This window comes from Danio rerio, chromosome 1 (genome assembly GCF_049306965.1).
Source record: "Danio rerio strain Tuebingen ecotype United States chromosome 1, GRCz12tu, whole genome shotgun sequence".
Taxonomy (NCBI): domain Eukaryota; kingdom Metazoa; phylum Chordata; class Actinopteri; order Cypriniformes; family Danionidae; genus Danio; species Danio rerio.
The window spans coordinates 60,298,310-60,315,277 of NC_133176.1; the positions used below are offsets into that span (position 1 = coordinate 60,298,310).

At 38.0% G+C, this 16,968-nt stretch overlaps 1 protein-coding gene across 1 annotated transcript; it reads left to right on the forward strand.

Moving 5' to 3' along the window:
- The first annotated feature begins 290 nt into the window (after positions 1-290).
- LOC100535040 (GTPase IMAP family member 8-like) lies at positions 291-12,633 on the forward strand. The gene is made up of 8 exons (XM_021477613.3): positions 291-456; positions 1,265-1,384; positions 2,321-2,386; positions 2,717-3,349; positions 5,048-5,623; positions 5,811-6,425; positions 9,876-10,499; positions 10,650-12,633. Exons 1-8 carry the CDS (start codon positions 444-446, stop codon positions 11,411-11,413), a joined length of 3,411 nt encoding a protein of 1,136 aa, XP_021333288.3. The 5' UTR covers positions 291-443; the 3' UTR covers positions 11,414-12,633.
- Positions 12,634-16,968: the final 4,335 nt, after the last annotated feature.

Sequence of the window (16,968 nt, forward strand, 5' to 3'; positions counted from 1 at the left end):
TTTTATCTTTAAATATCTAGAGAAAATGTAAAGGTACTAGATACCAACAAATGTAAACACTAATCTTAACCATGGTGTTAGGTCTTTAATTTTTTTAGTAAAGAAGTGCAATAACCTAAGTCACATTCTGATATAATTTGACTGGGTATTTTTGACAGTAAATCAGTCTGGAGAGCACCCTTAATTAGTTGTCATCACAAATAGAAAATAAATTATGTGAAGAATGAGGAAATAAAATTTTCTGAACATGCTTGTGTGGTTTATAAGCCCTAGACAACATCTAACCGTTCAGTGGAATCCGAATGTACTCAGAGAGTATTGCGTTAGATTTGTGCGCTTGCAAATTATTACAAATACATGATTAAATATATCCAATTTAACACTTTGTTTTTTTTAGTTGAGTATCAAAACCTAACCCAAAAAAAAAACAACAAAAAACTAAAATGAGTAAATACGGTGAGTACATTTTTCAGTATTTTACCTTGCATTTAATCTTAATATAGTCTGTATATAATCAACACACAATAAATGCTTAAATATCCTATTGATTAAAGTGTGTTAAAATAATCTTGAAATACATTTTTGTGTCTTTGTTGTATGACAGTAGTTTATATGTCAAGTTATTTTTGTTTGTGTAAATGCATAATTAGCAGAATTGATTAATATTTCCTGTTTCATTTCAGGAAAGCTCTCGATTTATTTTCGATTTATTTTTATTTTCCTATTCTCAAATATGGTTATGAGCCTTAGGTCATGACCAAAAGGAAACAATCTCAGATACAAGCGGCTAAAATGAGTTTCCTTTACAGAGTGGTAGGGTGTACCCTTAGAGATAGGTTGAGGAGCTCTGTATCCTTAGAGGAGCTTGGAATGAGGGCCAGCTGAGGGGCTCTGGCATCTGTTTTGGATGCCTCCCGGACACCTACCTAGGGAGGTGTTCTAGGTTTGTCCCATGGGAAGAAGACCCTGTGGAAAGCCAAGGACATGTTGGTGGGTCAATGACTCTCGGCTTGACTGGGAATGCCTCAGGATCCACCCAGAGAAGCTGGAGAAAATGTTTGAGGAGAGGGAGGTTTTCTCTTGATATAGCAGCCCTCGTGACCTTGCCCCAGATAAGCGGCAGTTAATGATGATGATAATGAATCAAGGATTTTTATTTTCAATGTTTCTGTATAGTTTTTTTATTATCTTAAATGCATTGTGCTAAGAAGAACAAGAATATATCTACTTTTCAATTAAAAATGCATGTCGTGTGCTTTTTTAGAACACAAAACATCTGCTGTGAGGAGATCTAAAAATGTAAGATCAAAAAATCGGTCTTATGTTCATGATGATTCAGAGGCTTTGGATACGACTCAACAAATGCCACAAAACAAGAATATAGGTAAATACTTTAAGGTTATATTTCATCGTAAAGTCAAAGCTCTTAAAGTTTCAGATATCCATCTTGAATAATCATTAATCACATCAAATATAAAAGTTATTATTAACTAAATATATTTGTGCATTCTATGTATATTTATGTGTATACAAATATATACAGGCATATATATAAAAAAAAAAAAAAATATATATATATATATATATATATATATATATATATATATATATATATATATATATATTATATATATATTATATATATATATATATATATATATATATATATATATATATATATATATATATATATATATGTGTGTGTGTGTGTGTGTGTGTGTGTGTAAATACTTTTTTAGATTTATATTTTGTGTGTAAAAAATATTTCTTTTGTACTGTATATATTTTTTTATTTTATGCAATATAGGCTCATTCTGAAAATGTAGCCCTATATGTGTTTCTAAAGACAGTGAAATACATCCCAAGAGGTGTGTTTTTTTATAGTTTTTGTTTTCACGACTCCACCAGAGGCCAATGTGTACGCTTTTTCAGATCTCAAATTTCTCTCTCTAGTGCCATTCATGCCTGCTGTTCTTGCGTAAACCCATCAGAGGCCGCTGTTGACTGACTGTTTGACCGACTCACTGGCTCACTGACTGACTGATCAACCAATCCACCCTCCTCTTTTTCTAAACCCAAACAATTTCATTGATTTGACTCCCCCACCCACTTCCTTAAACTCAACCAACAATTTTTAAAAGCAATCCAGAAAAAGAAAAACCCTTGTCTGATTTTTATGAAATTTTACCAGCTTCTCACCTTGTTATCTACTTGTTTATTTAATTTTTTGGCTTCTGTTTTTGTCTTACCTGCTTTCTGGAACCGTCTTTCACCGGACTCGAACCCCATCATTGTGGTCAACCACTGTCTGTGTCTCAAGTCTGCCAACATATACGGCGAGCTGATGAGACAAACTGGTTACAGCAGGAAAGCCATCCATACGGAGGTAAGCAGTCAGCTGGTAAGCGCGAAAAGCACTGGCTTCATACCACCCTGTATTTAAAAAATGAAATGCAGCCACATATACCTCTGCCTACATAAGTTGCGGTCTCCAGAAACGTATGTAGGGCTACGTTTTCAAAATAAGCCTGGCTTGATTTTATGTGCAGTTCGTGTGTGTATTTTTACACATATACATAAGTATACACAGTACATACTTATATAGCATGTATATAAATAACATGTTTATCTTGGATGTGATTAATTGTGATCAATAATTTAACAGCACTGTTAATTATATACAAATAATTAACAGCACAAATATTTTCATTGAAAGGACCGGCTTCACCTGAACTCAGGATTGTTCTTCTGGGTAAAACTGGAGCAGGTAAGAGTTCAGCTGCAAACACTATACTGGGAAGACAGAATTTTGAGGCGGATGATTCAGCAGACTCTGTTACTAAAACTTGTGAGAGAGGACAAGTTGAGATTGATGGAAAGAAGGTCTCAGTCATCGACACTCCAGGACTGTTTGATACAAGACTCACAGAACAAGAAATGAAGCCAGAAATTGAGAAATGTGTCTACAAATCTGTTCCTGGTCCTCATGTGTTTCTGCTGGTCATCAGACTGGGCGTGAGATTCACAGAAGAAGAGAAAAACACAGTCAAATGGATTCAGGAGAACTTTGGAGAAGAAGCTCCATCTTACACCATCATTCTGTTTACTCATGCTGATGCACTCAAAAGACCATTAGATGAGCATATCAAAAGCAGCAGTCACCTCAAGGTTCTTGTTGACGAGTATGGCAGCAGATATCACTCATTCAACAATGAAGACATGAATGATCGTTCTCAGGTCAGAAAACTGATGGATAAAATCGATATCTTGCTGAAGAAGAATAAAGGAGAGCATTACACTAATGAAATGTACCATGACGCTCAGAAGAAGTTAAACAGAGAAAGGTTCTGTAAGTGTGTTTGTGGTTTGTCCTGTTTCCTTCATCAGTATTACACTACCTGACAAAAGTCTTGTCACCTATCTAAGTTGTAGGAATAACAAATAATAAGTTGACTTCTAGTTGATGATTTGGTATCAGAAGTGGCTAATATGAAAGGCAAAGGTCTCTATATTACGCTTATTTTACCAAAATACAACATGATCATGGCTTGATTATGTAATGCTAAGCCAAAGTCTTGTCACATCTTTAAAGGATTCCTCCAATCACAAATTTGAGCATCACCTGTTACAAATACTGTAATTAACACATTCCCAGGTGTGTACAAGAAGAACCCCGACACACCTAGCCTTCATTTGAAATTAATCCTGACCTGACAACATGCCAAAAATTCAAGAACCTGAAGACCAAGTTTCCTGCTGAGGTGGCAGATGTCTTTAATGTATCTAAAGGCAAATGGAGAGGTAAAAAAAAAAAAAGAAGAAGAAACGGGTGAACTTCATGATAGGCCCAGGTCAGGCAGACCCTGTAGGACAACAGTTTGAGAGGACTGTTTATTGGTTTGACAGTCCATGGCTTTTTTGCAACTGCAGCAAAGCTACATAACAACTGGTTACCAGAAACCCATGTATCTACAAGGACAGTTTGTCGATTCTCTCATGCAGTGGTCTCAATGGTCAAATTGACCCAAACCAGCATTAAACAGAAGACAATAAAAAAAACGTGTTGCATTTGCCAATCCTCACAGCTTGCAGAAAGGATGGACTGTGGAAAAGTGGCAGAAGGTCAATTTTTTTTTAGATGAATCATCTATTGATCTATATTCCAATTATCACAAATACTGCAGAAGACCTATTGGAACTCGCATGGACCCAAGATTCTCACAGAAATCAGTCAAGATTGGTGAGGGAAAAGTCATGGTTTGGGGTTACATTCAGTATGGGGGCGTGGGAGAGATCTGCAACATCAACAGCCTGAGGTATCAAGACATTTGTGCTGCCCATTACATTACAAACCACTGGGAGAGGGACAATTCTCCAGCAGGATAGCGCTCCTTCTCAAACTTCAGCCTCCACATCAAAGCTCCTGAAAGCAAAGAAGGTCAAGCTGGCCAGCCCAGTCACCAGATAGGAACATTATTGAGCATGTCTGGGGTAAGATGAAGGAGGAGGCACTGGAGATGAACCCAAAGACTCTTGATGAGCTCTAGAAGTCCTGTAAGAAGGCTTTTTTTGACATTCCAGATGACTTTATTAATCAGTGATTTGAGTTAGTGCAGAGATGTATGGATGCAGTCCTCCAAGCTCATGATGGAGTCAGGCACAACATTCATTCTGTCTCCACTGCAGCAGGACTTTATATTCTATACTGGACATTATTCCTGTTCAGTGATGACACTTTAGTCAAAGCAAAGTCAGACCTTACTGTCCTGATGAAATAATAAAAATTCAAGACATGATACAATTTTATTTTGAAAAAAATAATAATAATAAGCGTAATATAGAGGCCTTTGCCTTTCATATTAGCCACTTCTGATACCACACAATCAACTAGAAGTCAAGTTATTATTTGCTGTTCCTAAAACTCGTATAGACGACAAGACTTTTGTCAGGTAGTGTATTACCATTGTAAAAGATATTTGGAAACTAAATCTATCTAGTTAATCCTTACCTAATATCTGCTTTGTAAATGTGTGAATTCAAATGACAGGGTCTGCAGAACCTTGGATTGTGCTGCTGGGTAAACCTGGATCAGGAATGACCAGTACATTAGAAACTATTTTGAGTAGAAAGAGTTCTGCAAAAACCAACAAAGCAGAAGAAGTGAACATACATGGAAAGAAAGTGAAAATAATCAACACTTCAGGACTGATTGATGTACCAGAGAAGATGATAAAGAGTGAAATAGAGAAAGTGATCAACAAATCTGCTCCTGGTCCTCACGTGTTTCTTCTGGTCATCAGACTGGACGAGACACCGAAAAAAACAGAGAAGAGTGCACTGGAATGGATCGAGGAAAACTTGGGTGAAGAAGCTGTTGATTTCACTGTAGTTATCTTTACTCATGTTGATAAGCTGAAGGGAAAATCTTTAACTGACCATATTAAAGAGAGAAGTGATCTACAGTCACTGGTGAACCGCTGTGGTGACAGATTTCACTCATTCAACAATCAAGACAGTCAGGTTACAGAGCTGCTGGGAAAGATTGAAAAAATTGTAGAGGTGAAAGGATTGCTGAACTACACCAATGAAATGTTCCAGAAAGCTCAGGAAAAGAAACAGTTCTGTAAGTGTTTGTCTTTAAGACATTCTCACCATGACATAATCCTGTAAAAGCCTTCATCCCTGTTTGGTATCATTTTGTACTGACATAATGCAATCAATGTGAATCTAGAAGATGCATGGAAGCACTTAAATGTAGTGCTTATTCGTTGATTTTTAACAATTATTGTATTTGACATTTTGACTTTCAGGGTCTGGGAAACCGAGGGTTGTTCTGCTGGGTAAAAGCAGATCGGGAAAGAGCTCAGCAGGAAACACTATTGTGGGCAAAGAGAAGTTTAAGAGGAGAAATTCAGCAGATTTTGCAACCAAAACCTGTGAACTACATAAAGCAAATGTGGCCAGAAAGATCATAAAAATTATCGATACGCCGGGACTTACTTATGCACCGAATGATATTATGCGGAAAGAGATGAAGAAGTGTGTAGAGATGTCTGCTCCCGGTCCTCACGTGTTTCTACTGGTCATCAGACTGGATGTGAAATTCACAGAAGAAGAGAAAAACATGGTGAAATGGATTCAGGAGAACTTTGGAGAAGAAGCTGCTCGATACACCATCATTCTGTTCACTCATGCTGACCATCTGAATGAGAGACCACTGAATGAGTACATTAAGAACAGATCAGACCTACAGGCATTCACTCAGATATTTGGTGGTAGATTTCACTCATTCAACAATGAAGACATGGAGAACCGCTCTCAGGTCACTGAACTGATGGAGAAGATCGACAGCATGGTGAGAGAGAATGATGGAAAACACTACTCTAATGAAATGCGCCAGGAAGCTAAGAAAAGGATGTCGTTTTGTAAGTGTGTGTTTCTTTTTGTACATTAATGTGCAAAATCATGACCTACAAAAGTGGCTAAAAGTGATGCCTAGTCAGGACTTTTTAATTTATTTGCTTTTAATGACTCTATAATAGAATCAAACTTAATTTTGCAACACTCAGTATGTAAACTTAAAAAGACATAACAAATTCAACTTTAATCTTAGGTCTTTAATGAACCTAAAAGAGCACATGTCACTCCGCTGCTCATCCGTTTGCACTGGCTGCCAGTTGCTGCTCGCATCAAATTCAAAACTCTGATGTTTGCTTACAAAGCGACTTCTGGCTTTGCTCCTTCTTATCTGCTCTCACTTCTGCAGATGTATGTGCCCTCCAGAAACTTGCGTTCTGTGAATGAACGTCGCCTCGTGGTTCCATCCCAAAGAGGGAAAAAATCACTTTCCCGAACGCTCGCGCTCAATCTGCCCAGTTGGTGGAATGAACTCCCTAACTGCATCAGAACGGCAGAGTCACTCGCTGTCTTCAAGACACGACTAAAAACTCAACTATTTAGTCTCCACTTTCCTTCCTAATCTGCAATTGCCTCTCTGGCTCCACCGCTAACTGTATTACAGAAAAAAACAATTACTAATCTTCTGTGTCTTACACTTTACATACCTGAAACTTGCCTACAGCACTTATTCATTGTTGCTCTTATAGTTGTGTAAATTGCTTGTCCTCATTTGTAAGTCGCTTTGGATAAAAGCATCTGCAAAATGACTAAATGTTAATGTAAACTACACAATGCAGGCTCATTGGGAATATGTGTCCAGGCAGAGCCCCACCAAGCTGAACTGGTGCTCTAGGTAAACGATGATCATGCCGCCCTCAACCCGAAAATGTAAAATGAAAACAGAAGTGGCCAGTTCACGAAGTGAAGAGCGTGAGGGATGGGGTCTCGCAGACAAAAGTGAGGACAGGGGTTGGTGTGTTTAGTTACATGTAACTATTTACAAATACTCAAAGTACTGTAATTGAGTAGTTTTTCTCAGGAATTGTAATTTACAAAGTAGTTTTATAAATGTGCTCTTTTACTTTTACTTGAGTACATTTTTTGTGCTGTATCGGTACTTTTGCTTCACTACTTTCCTTCATCCTGCAGTCACTACTTTATTTTTCCTGTCTATGGGGATTATAAAAATCAGTCCTGTGATTCCTGTCCAATCAAATCACATATAGAAGGTAAATCTTATCATAATGCACTACCTCAACACATGGGGGATTTATAATTGCTCAAACTGTTTGGAGGCATTAGGTGTCTAAGAAGATGTCCATAATCTTTACATGCATTGACCCTGAGACTGTTTAGATGCAGGTCACTGATGAGAAGATGACGGATGTTTACTGTTTGATGACAGAAATATCAAGCACCCAGTATGCACAAGACGTCAACATGGTGTCAGATTTGTTTGCAAATGAAAATCGGGTTGACGTTAGAACTCAACATCAGCCCAACATCAATGTCCAACGTACAAACCTAAAATCAACCAAATGTCAATGTTTAATGATTTTACAGCTTAACATCGTGTGGAGGTTACCACTATGACGTCTATCAGATGTTGGATTTTGGGTGCCATGCCTACGGAATAAATGTCAGTATTTGATGTTAATTTGACGTTGGTTTAAAAAGTTGGCTCGACGATAGATTTTGGTCACTTTCTAACAACCTAAAATAAACCAAATATCAACGTCATGTGATGCCGTTACTGGACATCAAAATAACATTGTCCTTGGATGCTAACTAGACATTGAGTTTTAATCACCTGACATCACAACCTAAATCTAACCTAATATTAATGTCTTATGATGTTGTGTGCCTGCTGGGCAACAACTATGCACTACTGAATGTTACGTTTACACACACACATGCACAAATTACAGGTAAATGCGTCAGCTTTTAACAGCGTAATACTCTCACTACTTTTGAGTACTTTTAAAATATTTATTTTTTACTCCTACTTTCAGTAATATTTACAACAAACACTTTAACTCTACTGGCATTACATTTTTAGGCAAGTAATAGTACTTTTATTTGAGTATGACTTTTGTGTACTCTATCCACCACTGGGTGTGTTAATGGGGTGTCCCGGATAAAAGTGAGAAACGGCAGGGCAGGGGTGATGGTGTCACAAACGAAAGTGAGGACCAGAGGGAAGGATGAGGCTGTCGCAGACGCCGCCCTCACTATTCTGCCGTTTTAGGCCGCTGCCTAGGTTGCCTCTATGGATGTGCTGACCCTGTGTCCAGGGCTAAACTATTGGGAAACCACATCTGCCTGTAGTTTGTGGGGTACAACAAATGCTCTGAGGTTCCGCAGGTAACTTCTGTTTATTTTAAGGCAACTTCTGACATTTTTATAGGGGAAAATCATCAACAGATAAAAGCTTGTTTTTGCACAGCTGTTCATGCAGCACCAAATAAAAAGCACCAAAACAAATTCACTTTGCCTGCTTATCTTTGTAAGCAGTACCGATTTGCCCTATATGCCTAGAACCCCACAAGTTTCGGAAGCCCACCACCAACTCCCCAATATTTAGCCTAGGATCAACTCCGTTTATATGAGCAGTCAGTTTGCTTGGTAGCTCACCTTGTATGGCATCAGACAAAAAGCAATGTGAAAACTGTGGTAAAAGCATGAGACACTATGTGCTTTTTTCTTCTGCTTTGCTTTTGAAAACACTATCGGTTGCATTTTGGAAAGGGGGTGAGCCAGTCAATCTCAAAGTGATATATTATGCATGACAAGCCTGCCAGCTACTTAGGGCCCAAGAATGTATTTGAGATTTGCAGATATGTTCTTTGGATGAGACGTTAAAGCGAGGTCCTGACTCATTAAATATCCCAAGGCACTTCTTATGAAGAGTAGGGTGTAACCTTGATGTCCTAGCCAAATTCTGCTCTTACCCATCATGGCCTCCCAATTATCCCCAAACAGTGAATTGGTACTATCATGGTATCTCCTCTCCAACTATAGCTGGTGTGTAATTAGAGGATTGGCACAGTTGTCATGTGACAGCTGTCACATCATCCAAGTAGATGCTGCACACTGGTGGTAGTGAGGAGAAGATGCCCTTTCATGATTGTAAAGAACTTTTGGGTATATGGGTATATATGAATGCGCATCACATTACATTACAGAACGGCTTCTAAATTGACATCTAAATGGCACGTATCTCCAATGAGCCTGGGTTAAAACTACAGTTAACTACAATAGCAGCTCTACAATAATGAGATGTGCCATAAAGGTTACAGAACATGGCAATGCAAATGTGTTTTATTTCTATGATTTGGACATTATAATCATGAAGTAACATAATATTATGAACAAAACCATCTTCCTGATAAATCTTAGTTAAAAATAGTAGCAATACTTGACTTACTAGCTGTTTATGCTCAGTTTAAGCACATATATTTTACTCTGATTCACAGCTTCAACTTCATCTGAACTCAGGATTGTTCTTCTGGGTAAAACCGGATCTGGAAAGAGTTCGGCTGGAAACAGTATACTGAATCTGGAGTACTTTGAGAAAGATGATACCTCTGAGTCAGTTACTAAAGCCTGTGAGATTGGAGCAGGAGAGATGGATACAAAGACTATCTCAATCATCGACACTCCAGGCCTGTTTCACACGACAACACATGATAAAATTGGGAAAAATATATCAAAGCATGTCCACAAGTCTTCTGGTCCTCATGTGTTTCTGCTGGTCATCAGACTAGACGAGACACTCACAGAAGAAGAGAAAAACACTTTGAAATGGATTCAGGAAACTTTTGGAGAAGAAGCTGTTCAATGCACCATCGTCCTGTTCACTCACGCTGATCTACTAAAGAGAAAAGCACTGGAAGAGTATATCAGAGAAAAAAATAGCGATCTCTATGGTCTAGTTAGTCAGTGTGGAGGCAGATTTCACTTATTCAACAATGAAGACATGAGTAATCGAACACAGGTCGCTGAACTGATGGAGAAGATTGAGAAGATGATGGAGGAGAATGAAGGACTGCACTACACTAATGAGATCTGCCAAAATGCTCAGTCAAGTAACCAGCTCTGTAAGTGTGTGTATGCGTGTTTGTTTCATTACCACAAGATTAAATGTTGAGTTTATTATCATAAGATTACATGTTTAAGGATTAATAGTTTGCTGTACATGATTGTTAGGCTCTGAACAAGCTTTTTTTCTTTTACCTTTGGATTGGCAGGGTCTGCAAAATCAAATATTGTGCTGCTGGGTAAATCCGGATCTGGAAAGACCAGCACATTAGAAACTATCATGGGTAGAGAGAGTTTTACTAAAAACTGTAAAGCAGAAGATGCACATGTGGATGGAAAGAACCTTAAAATATTTGACACTCCAGGACTGATTGATACATCAGAGAAAATGATAAAGACTGAAAAAGAGAAAATTATCAGTAAATCTGCTCCTGGTCCTCATGTGTTTCTGCTGGTCATCAGACTGGATGAGAGATTTGTAGATGAGGTTAAAAACGCAGTCAAATGGCTTCAGCAGAACTTTGGCAAAGAAGCTGTAAATCACACCATCATTCTGTTCACACACACTGATCTGAGGGGTAAATCTTTAGATGATTATATCAGTGCGAGGATGCGTCTTAAATTACCGGTTATCAGTAACGGTAGATATCACTCATTTAACAATGAGGACAAAAACGATCAAAGTCAGGTAAAGGAACTGCTGAAAAAAATTGAAATAATGGCAGAGGAAAACACATGGAGGTACTACACAAATAGAGAAAGGTTTCAGAACACAACCAATAGTTATATATGTAAACTGCATAACGCGGCAGAAGGAATTGGACCAGTGAGAGCAGTAGCGATGATAGCAGGGGGCATCGTCCTGGGAGTGACAGAGATTATCGTCGCTCCAGCAGTGCTAGTTGCAGTAGGAGGCGCCGTTTTAATCAGAGCTGCCATTTTTCAAGTGGTCACAAAACTAAAAAGAAATTAGCACACTGTTGCTAATCAGTTCTCTGCATAAACACACCACACCATAACACATATAACAAGACTAATAAAATAATTGAAATATTTGGCCTAAATTAGCTGAAAATGTAGGCTTTTTGTACATTAATCAGATGTAATATCTATAGACTTTCTTGAGGCAGGGTCATATCTCCCTCCTGTTTTTTCCAACTCAGGCTCATTCTGAAATGTACCCCTGTATACATTTCTGGAAAACGCTAAATACATACCTGGAGCTATGTTTTTTGCAGTTTTTGTTTCCATGAATCCACCAGAGGCTGCTGTGTATGCTTTTACAGATCTGAAACTTCTCTCTTGACTGCCATTGGCAAGTGCTGTTCTTACGTAAATCCACGAGAGGCCGCTGTCCACTGACTGATTTACTAACTGACCAATCGACTCATCCCCCACCCTCCTTCTTTCCTAAACCCAACCAATATTGTTTTCAAAAGCACAGATTGGCCACCGTCCCACTTCCCTAAACCCAACCAACAGTTTTAAAAAGTAATCTAGAAAAAGAAAAGCCCTCGCCTGATCTTTACCATGTTTTTAGATTTTACCACATTTTCACCCTATTATTTACTTGTTTATTTTATTTTTATTAGCTTTTGTTTTTGTTTTACTCGCCTCTGGAACTGTTCTTCACCAGAATCAAACATTGTCGTGGTCAACTCCTCTCTGTGTCTCAATTCCAACAACGTACACGGCGAGCCATTGGGCAAAGTTGTAACAGTAGGAAAGCCATCCATATGGAGGTAAGCGGTCAGTTGGTAGTGCGAAAAGGAACAACATCATACCTCCCTGTAGCATTTGTTTTAAAAATGAAATGCGATCACCAGCGATCTAAACACCAGAGATCACTGGAAAACACTCACACGAACTACAATCCTGCCTCGTAATGGACAACAAATCCCAGTCATGCAACACACACTCACCTGCTCCAAATCACTACTGATTAAACACTCACAGCTAAACTTGCTTTTGGACTGATTACATAGACTACATTTACACCTCTCATACACACACATTGATCAAGGTTGGTTTTGATCCTCGCCTTGTTTATCTGTGTATTCCTGTCAGCTGCCTGCCTTCTGACCATCTGCCTGTGTATTTGACTACGACTCTGGATTGTCCGTATAGATCTGTTTCCCCCTGTGTTGACCATTGCTTACCTGACTTCGCCAATAAACCTGCCTTTGGATCGGCACCCCTGTTGTCAGTGTCACATCCGCGTTACACGTACCTCTGGCTACATAATTCACGATCTCCAGAAATGTAAATAGGCTACGTTTTAAGAATTTCAGAATTTTATTTTCTCTCCTGCTTGCTCTCTTCTCCTTTACTTGCTGATATATTTACTCTTTTTGTTTGTATATGTATATTGTATAGAAAAAAATAAATAAATAATATATATATATATATCTTTAGAGCATGGCAGGGATTGGCTGGCCATAATGAGCACCGGAACATTTGAAGATGGCTTGATGGTCTGGCCTGCCACAGTGAATCTGGACTGCTCCTTTTATCCTCACCCCACCTCCCAAACAACCCTGCTTAGTTTATGATGCAATTCTATCTAAAATTTAGGTTCTTGTTCTCGTCATCATCGGTTATTTGAAAATATTCTGCAGCAGAGGGTGCTGACAAGGATTCTGGTAACCATGTGACTTGTATAAATTTTTGTGAACTCCTCAGTTCTCAAGCAAAACGTGAATGCTATCCCTTGTATATATTATATTTGTTAGCTGATAATTGGGAAGCATATGGGTAGTCTGCAATGAAGACTTTATTTATTTTTTATTTTATGTGTAGTTGGTCAGAGATTGATTTTTTTTTTATTTAAAACTGTTGGAAAAACAGTCTACTTTCCCGCGGCTGACCAGATTTCTGCATCGCGGTAATACATTTCCGAATAAAGGGATCGGTCGGTCACTGGTTTAATTTTGGACAGAAGCGGGCAGTCTAACAATATCTCTTCCGACAATCGAGAGAGCGATCGAGCACACGTATGTATGTGTGTGAATGAGACAGCGTGATGCTGCGTTTAGCTGTGTGTGTGTGTGTGTATGTGTGCGTGCAGGAATGAGAGAGAGAAAGCTGTGTGCTGTGTGTGTTTATGCAGACAGCTTGTTATAGGCTGTCTGGACTCTGTATAGCTGGGTGGTTTTCGGTTTTGTTCTCCCCCTGCTCTTTAGCAGGAACGGGCACGGCGGGTAGAAAACGGGGCGGGTCAGACAGCGGGACAGCAAATGATAAATATTATTATTACAATTACAATTATAGCTGATACATAAGGAAACTATCTTATTCAATATGCTGCTGTTTCTATTTGACTATTGTGAAAAAGAGGACAAACATATTGAATAATTGCAGGCTTTTCATTGTTTAATTGGATGTAAGCATTGCTTTATTTGTGGCATTAGTAGACATTATTAAAAGCTCTACCTTACTATACATTATTATAAGCCGATTAACATGCATAATGGTGACCCTGAAGAGCTTTTCTTTCTGTATCTGTGTGACAATATAATCTGTTTAAACCGAAAAGATAGATTGATACATATGATCGATTGGTTGATATGTTCTTTGTTTAAAAGTACATTTACTTATGTCCTTTGTTTTAGAAATAAATAAAACATTTGAATAAACTGTATGAAAGTATTGCACAATTTCCAATGAACATGTTTTGAAATAACAAACTTTACTAAAGGTATTTGCACAAATGGCTTGAACGCATGCAGGCAGAGCAGTTCATTTATTGTATATTTTTATTATAATATGAATTTAAAATTAAAATGCAGACAATCAAATCATCTCTGAATGTGAATAGGCTGATTATATACGCACAATTATCTTGTGAATCTTTCTGACAAGTTTATACAGGTGTATGCAGGTTTAGTCTTTCTCATAGATATGTATGAACTCTTCATTGCTGCACAAAGCTCAGCTCCACATTTTCACTGACTTCCACAACATCCAGCTCCGGCAGTTTAGTGAAGCGGTGGCTGAAAGTCTGTGGTTGTTCACCATTGACAAACACCTTATAGTGTTCACGACAGCAGATAATGCTGAGCTGCAACACATAGAAGAGACAAACATGAGCATATACCACTCAGGCAGAAAGGAGACTGGAGCTAGACTGCAAGAATGAATGTCAAAAAGTGAAATTACATTTTATTATTTAAAAAAGTCAATATTAAACAAATTTTTACATTTAAAAAAAATGTCTGCTAATTTGTGTGGTTCAAAACTTTTGTTCCTCTTACAGATTATAGTCTATAGGCTTATTTTAGCTGTTATCACTCTGATGCAGTGATCACACGTCAGATTCAGTCAGGGTTGCATAAATAACTTGTCTTGACATATGTTTGAAATGTACTGTTTGGTTCAGTTTTGGGTCTCTATCACTTTAAGGCTAATAAATAATTGAATAAATTCAAAAATGCTAAGTTGTTTAGATTTTGAATCTAATTAGAATCTAAGTTGCATTTGATAAAAGGTACTAAAAGAATAAATGTACTATAAAATTAAAGGTGGCTGTTTTGCACAAAGTGGAGACAGTTCTGTTGAATTTGCAATTGAAGAATGATCGGGACAATATTTGCCATTGAGACGATGAGTTTAAGTTTACAGAAGTCAGTATGTTTATTTTGTGACAGTTCATTTACAAAAGGATGGTCCGGGTAGGTGTGGAATTACCTGGCAAAATGTTGTGACCCAGTAGTCCGCCCCTGTTTGTATGACGTGGAAGATTTACCAGATAAGCTCCAGAACAAGATAAAGGTTTAGTTCAAACTGAAATAACTCCATGGTGTTTTAAACTGAGCATGGGTGTTTACAATTTATAATAACAAATGAGTGATTAAATATTTACAGTTTTAGCTATTTGTTATTAAGTATTCAAAACGTAAAGATGAGTGAGTGTGGTGAGTACATTTCTAAATATTTTTCATGCCATTTAATCTAAGTATAATCTGCATATAGCCAACACATATTCTGAATGATCACATTATTAAATATTAGTTACAATAATTCTTAGAAATGTATTTATGTTTTTGTAGAAAGTCTGATTTCAACAGATAATGAAAGCAGTTTTGAGGGTAAGTCATTTTTGTTCTGTATGAATACAAATTTAAGTTATTACCAATATTTACAGTCTCACTCCTGTTTTTCTTCTGTTCCTATTTCCTGTCAAATAAACAGTCATTTCCTATGTGCTACTAAATAGAAGTTGTAAATCAGCTTTTAAAGTTACTTGGTAGAAATCATATATTCATGTAAGGACAAAAACATGTACTGTTAATACTAAATTATTCTATGTTTATTTGCCTAAATGTTTAGCTCTAATATTTCATTTTTGTTTGTTTTTTTGTTTGTTTGTTTGTTTTGTTAACTATAGGGGTTAGAACTGTAGTTTTGCCAAATGACTAAAAAAGTTGACTTCTGCAATCTTATACAAAAAATGGAAATAAGAGCAGCATTGATAGCTAAAAATGTGGGAGAACGTTGATATTGTGTGATTGTATTACAATACGGAGCAATTAAGTGTTGATGTTAAATCAAACATAATTCACAAATACTTGAACATGAAATGATTTAATGACGATAATAACTGAATTAGTTATAAAATAACTGTATAAAATGATAAAACATGAAATGATAAAAACATGATATTATTTGTACCCAGCTTAAATGAAAAAAATAAAGTTACCTGACAGAGGGGGAGGGAAAGGGGGAAGGAAAGAGAGATAAACAGAGTAGATAGCCTGATAGCAGTAGAGACAGAAAAGATAGACTCCATCAGGAGAGGAGCAGAGGAGGAAAAAGAGACCGATCAAAGTTTATTCAACTATTTTGTCCCTTTCTTGACCATGTGACAAATGCCCAAATACTGAGGCCCGTTTACAATAATGCATTTTCGATTTAAAACTCATACGTTTTGCTGTGGTTACACCATTCATCCACACTTTGCCGGAGTTCTCGAGTGCCGAAAACAGAGCATTTTGGAAGCACTGAAGAGGGCATTTTTGTTTTAAAACGCTGCTGCACTGTCTCAGTGTGGATGGGGAAAAATGGAGACATCTGAAAAGGGCAACCCAAGCTCATTCTGAAAACGTAGTCCCGCGGACGTTTCTGGAGACAGCAGAATACGTCCCAGGGGGTACGTACGGCCGTGTTATTTTTTTCAAGCAAACGCTGCGGGGCGGTGTGACCCTGTTCCCTTTTGCGCTTGCCTTACCTCCTTGTGGAGGGCTTCCCCGCTGCAACCCGTTTGTCCACTCAGCTCAGCGTGTACGTCGGCAGGCTCGAGATGCAGAGAGGGGTCGACCACGGCGACCGGTTTCGAGTCCGCGGAAGAGCAGTTCCAGCAATCAGGTAAGACGAAAACAGAATCCCAAAAATTAAGTGAACGAGTTTCGTGACAGGGTGAGAATGCGGCGAAATCCGAAAACGCGGTGGAATAAAAAAAAATCAGGGCTTTTATTTTTTTGGACGGTTTTTGTGAACTGTCGCTCGGGTTTAGGGAAGCGAGCGGGCGGG

Coding starts and splice junctions, on each gene's coding strand:
- LOC100535040 (XM_021477613.3), top strand. Junction 6,426..9,875: donor TAAGAAAAGGATGTCGTTTT/GTAAGTGTGTGT, acceptor TCTGATTCACAG/CTTCAACTTCATCTGAACTC. Junction 10,500..10,649: donor TCAGTCAAGTAACCAGCTCT/GTAAGTGTGTGT, acceptor TTGGATTGGCAG/GGTCTGCAAAATCAAATATT.